The 5,082-nt window shown below is 37.8% G+C and overlaps 1 protein-coding gene across 1 annotated transcript; it reads left to right on the top strand.

The window, feature by feature from the left end:
- The first annotated feature begins 3,378 nt into the window (after nucleotides 1-3,378).
- On the top strand, nucleotides 3,379-4,321 carry LOC130032456 (olfactory receptor 2A1/2A42-like). Its single transcript, XM_056124013.1, is given in 2 exon segments — nucleotides 3,379-3,933; nucleotides 3,935-4,321. Coding segments are annotated over 2 exon segments (942 nt in total).
- The last annotated feature ends 761 nt before the right edge of the window (nucleotides 4,322-5,082 follow it).

Below are 5,082 nucleotides of genomic sequence, written 5' to 3'. Positions count from 1 at the left end.
ATCATTCAACAAATCTGCATTAATGGCAAAGTATATAAAGATGAATGTCTATTCTACCGATTAACAATGAATTAAAATTTAAAGTAATAGGAGTGTTATACTAAATGAATGTTAATGCATTCTTCACTTTGGCTATCAAAAAGTGTAGGTTTTACTGTATTTCTTTATCAGTTATACATTAGTCATAAGGGAAATTAAGAAAGTATTTTATAAGTGAATGAACTTAAGTCTATTTTTTAAAAACATTTTCCCATGCTTCATGTGTATAAAAATTCAATCAAGATTTGGCAAAGAAATTGTATCTATCAACCTAAAATTAAATAAGTCCTGGTCATCTATAAAATATATTAATTTATATTTCTATTTTAGAAATACTTTAATAATATTTCATTAATATGATATAATATTTTATATTTCTAAAATATATTACTTCCTTGGGCTGGAGCAATAGCACAGTGGGTAGGGCATTTGCCTTGCAAGTGGCCAACATGGCCTACCCAAGTTCGATTCCTCCGCCCATCTCGTAGAGCCCAGCAAGCTACCGAGAGTATCTTGCCCACATGGCAAAGCCTGGGAAGCTACCGTGACTTGTTCAATATGCCAGACACAGTAACAGCTAATCTCACAATGGAGACGTTACTGGGTCTGCTCGAGCAAATGGATGAACAACGGGGGGGACAGTGACAGTGACAGTGATTACTTTTTGTCCAACTGACTTGACAATATATTAGTAATGCTTGTTAGAAAACAGACATCCATTGATAATAGGAATAGATCTGTTCATAGGGTCTTGTGTTGGTAGAATAACTGTCCAGTATTTGGCTCTCACTTCTTAGATCCAACTTTGCAAATTTTTGTTTACGATCTCTGTCATGCTTTCTAAAGAAAACTACAACTATATATAACTAAGGATATTCAATTATTGACCTACTTCAAATTTAACTGTACCTGCAAAATGAGTTAGATTTTGCTGATAAACAAATTCCTTCTTTGTATAAATAACTGCTCAAGAAGGTAACATTAGCGCTAAAAGAACAGAGAGGCTAACCAGAAACCCTACTGATGAGAGTAATTGACTATTGGTCAACAAAGGAATCCTTTCTAGATGTTAGGCATAGAATCGCCAGATAGCGTATGTCTTGAGCCAACTGGTCTTGCTCTTCTCTTATAAAAATTATCAAAGATACACTGGCTAATGTTATCCTCTGATCTTATGTCTTTACTGCAGTTGATCTCCCTTTTCCCAATAACTTCTACAAATAGCCACATCACAAACTATGTTAGAATTCAACATCAAAGCATCACCTTTAACGGAATCCTGGAAACCCCCAAAATCTCCAGTTATTTATTGTCTTTTTTTTATCCATGTGTATCTTCTGCCCCTCAGAATGCTTTTTTGCCTCTTTTATTCAGTTTCCTAAGGAAACATCTCTTGAACATCCCCTATTGGTATTAATAACAGCTAAGCTAAAAAAATTCAGAAACAATTCTTTTATTTATTTAATTTTATTGATTCGCCGTGTTACTGTGTTTGGCATATCTAATACATCATGGGTAGCTTGTCAGGCTTTGCCGTGCGAGCGAGATACTCTCGGTAGCTTGCCAGGCTCTCCGAGAGGGGCAGAGGAATCAACTCGGGTTGGCTATGTTGGCCACTAGCAAGGCAAATGCCCTACCCGCTTTGCTATCACCCCACTACCTCAATGACAGACAATAGTCCCCACAATTCTTTTTATCTTTGAAATCCTGGAGGCAGAACAATCCCTCAAATTATTTTTTTCTTGTAATGGAAATAACAAGTATTTTGCTCTAGAAATAATATTGAACTTTAATTGGTTTCATGAAGAAGCTAGTATATAAGATTTTTTAAAGCCAAGGTCAACAGTTTAGCGTACCAAGAATTCACAGGTATTCTTATGACCAACTCATCAGTACTCTCTTTGGTTAAGAGATAAAGTCGATTTTCAACTTGATAACACTGTTAACATTACCAAATTATAAATCTAGTAAATTTTGTCTCTGATTTTACTCACTGATGTTTTGACTTAAGTAGCTAATTCTTGCTTTTTTTTTCTATTACAGGATTTTATAGTACACGTTATAAATACAAATAACAGGCTTAAACTGAAATCAAGATGAGTCTATTCCTCCTTATTTCATTCTAGACTATGATCTTTTTTATTGTCCTGATTCAAGGATTTTAAGCCATGAGAAAAATCTAGAAAGGGAAGTCTGTAGGGAATGTATGGACATTGTGCTTCAATTGTTTCCAATTGGATATCCACATACCTACCATAGCAACCTCCAAATTCTTGAGATCAGATGGGAACACACCAACATTTAAACCTGTTCACACAAAATTATGATTAAATCTTCTTGATGAAAAACACATTTCCCTAAACTCTGGGAAACTGAAAAATATACAGTGATAGATCAATCATTCTAGAGATCAGTTTCCAAATTTCTAAATGTTAGTTGGTTTCTATTACACAAGATAATAATGCATATTTTCTATACACTCAAATGTACTGTGTAGGTATCATAAAAGTACACAATTTTTGGTACCTATATTCTCTTTTTTCTACTACCTAGCCAAAAACCTGTGATAAAAATGATGGATTTTTTATTTGCTTCCTTTAATGTTGTATCAAATACTCTCTATTTTCTGTTTAAGATTTAATTACTATCAAGAAATTAGTCATAAATGCTATTGAATTAAAATTGTTTAATTGCTCAGGACTATTCTCATTTGTCCAATCCTTCCATATCTGATTAGTATAGCAATACAATGTCTTACATATCTAGACATACACAGCTATAAAATGATCTACATTTTAATAATATTATTAATATTCTATTTTAGAGTGTTTTGTTTGTTTGTTTGTTTTGGGAGCCATACTCAGCAATTCTCAGACCTGACTCCTAGCACTGTACGCAGGGATCTCTCCTTGCAGTGCATTCCTAATCCCAGGCAGTGCTCTGTGGACCAGATGGGATGTCAGAAATTAAGCCCAGGATGGCCCGATGCAAGGCGAGAACCCTGTCCTCTTTAATATTTCTCTGCCTCTTCATATTTCTGAATTTTATCAGTGTCAATGGTTCTAGGTAGGTATTCATTGTTGACATATTACTGTTCTATAAAAAAATTGAAGTCAGTTTATTTAACACTTAATGGGCAACACTTAAATATATAACATAGATTAGATTTTATATATTACATCTACATCTTACACCCCTTCTTCTGTTTCCTCTTTCTTAAAAATAACTGAATTCTTTGTTTTTGATAATTTTTGAGGCATTTGAGTTTTATAAGCATTTAAGAAAATAAGGTTTGGAAATATTATCACATCACATTCTGGTTGTCTCTGTAATAGTGAAATGAAGGAAAATCAGACAACGGTTACAGAGTTTATCCTACTGGGATTTGGTCTTGGTCCAAAGATTCAGACTTTCCTTTCTGGACTCATCTCTCTGTTCTACATCATCACCCTACTGGGGAACGGGGTCATCCTGGGGCTCATCTCCCTGGACTCCAGACTGCACACCCCCATGTACTTCTTCCTGTCCCACCTGGCCATCGTGGACATCGCCTACGCCTGCAACACGGTGCCCCAGATGCTGGTCAACCTCCTGGATCCAGCCAAGCCCATCTCCTTTGCCGGCTGCGTCACGCAGACTTTTCTCTTTCTAACATTTGCAGCCACAGAATGTCTTCTTCTGGTGGTGATGTCCTATAATCGGTACGTGGACATCTGCCACCCCCTCCGCTACTCCATCATCATGAGCTGGAGACTCTGCATCTCTCTGGTGGTCGCCTCCTGGCTCTGCGGCTCCCTTCTAGCTCTGGTCCACGTGTCTCTCATCCTGAGGCTACCCTTCTGTGGGCCTCATGAGATCAATCACTTCTTCTGTGAGATTCTGTCTGTCCTCAGGATTGGCCTGCGCTGACACCACACTCAACAAAATCGTCATCTTCGTTGCCTGTGTCTTCATCCTAGTGGGGCCCCTCAGCCTGGTGCTGGTGTCCTACGGGCACATCCTCATGGCCATCCTCAGGACCCAGTCAGGGGAGGGCCGCAGGAAGGCCTTCTCCACCTGCTCCTCCCACCTCTGCGTGGTGGGGCTCTTCTTTGGCAGTGCCATAGTCATGTACTTGGCCCCCAAATCCCGCCATCCTGAGGAGCAGCAGAAGATCCTCTTCCTGTTTTACAGTTTTTTCAACCCTATGTTGAACCCTCTGATCTACAGCCTGAGGAATGCAGAGGTCAAGGGCGCCCTGGGGCGAGTGTTAGGTAAGGGAAGTCACTCCCAGTTGCAGTGAAATCTGAATCACTCACCTGAGTGAACAGGCAAATTTTACCACTCTCCCAAGTATTTAACCCCAGCCTACCCTCTTGACAGATGCCTTTTTAAGTTTGGTTGTTGAAATGTGGATCTCATGTTTTCAGTGTTGGTGATTTATATATTTAGTTATACCACCCCTTTACACCACCCATGTACCCAAATCCCCTCAACATTTATTTCCAATTAATGAATCACCTTCTATAACAATTAGTGTAAAATGGCAAAAATAATTGCTTCCCATCTTTCTTTTCTTCTGCCCCCTCAATTTCTTTCCTTCTTTTTATTTCCCCTATACTCTGGAATCAAGGGTGATCTGAGTATCTTCCTTTAAAACATTGCATTTCCTCATGCAGTTATTCTAAATACCACATGTAAATGAGAGCATCTTGTTTGTCTTTCTTTTCTGGGTTACATCATTAAACACAGTATCTTCCAGTTCTATCCGCATCACAGCTAACTGCATTCTTTATGGATTTGGAGTATTCTATTGTGTATATATACCACATCTTCATGATCCCTATCACTGGACATCTAAGTTGATTCCATCTCTTTGTTATTGTACTAAGTGTTGCAGTGAATAATGATTTTCAGACATTCTTTTGAATAAATGCTTTTGAGGTCTTGAGGTAGATACCAGACATTGAATTATTGGGTCATACAACATCTCCATTCTTAGTTTGTGGAGAAATCTCCAAATTAATCTTTATAGAAATCTTCTGTAAAGTTTGAATCACTCAT

This window comes from Sorex fumeus, unplaced genomic scaffold, assembly GCF_029834395.1.
Source record: "Sorex fumeus unplaced genomic scaffold, SorFum_2.1 ptg000048l, whole genome shotgun sequence".
NCBI lineage: Eukaryota > Metazoa > Chordata > Mammalia > Eulipotyphla > Soricidae > Sorex > Sorex fumeus.
This window is presented reverse-complemented; position numbering and strand designations above follow the sequence as displayed.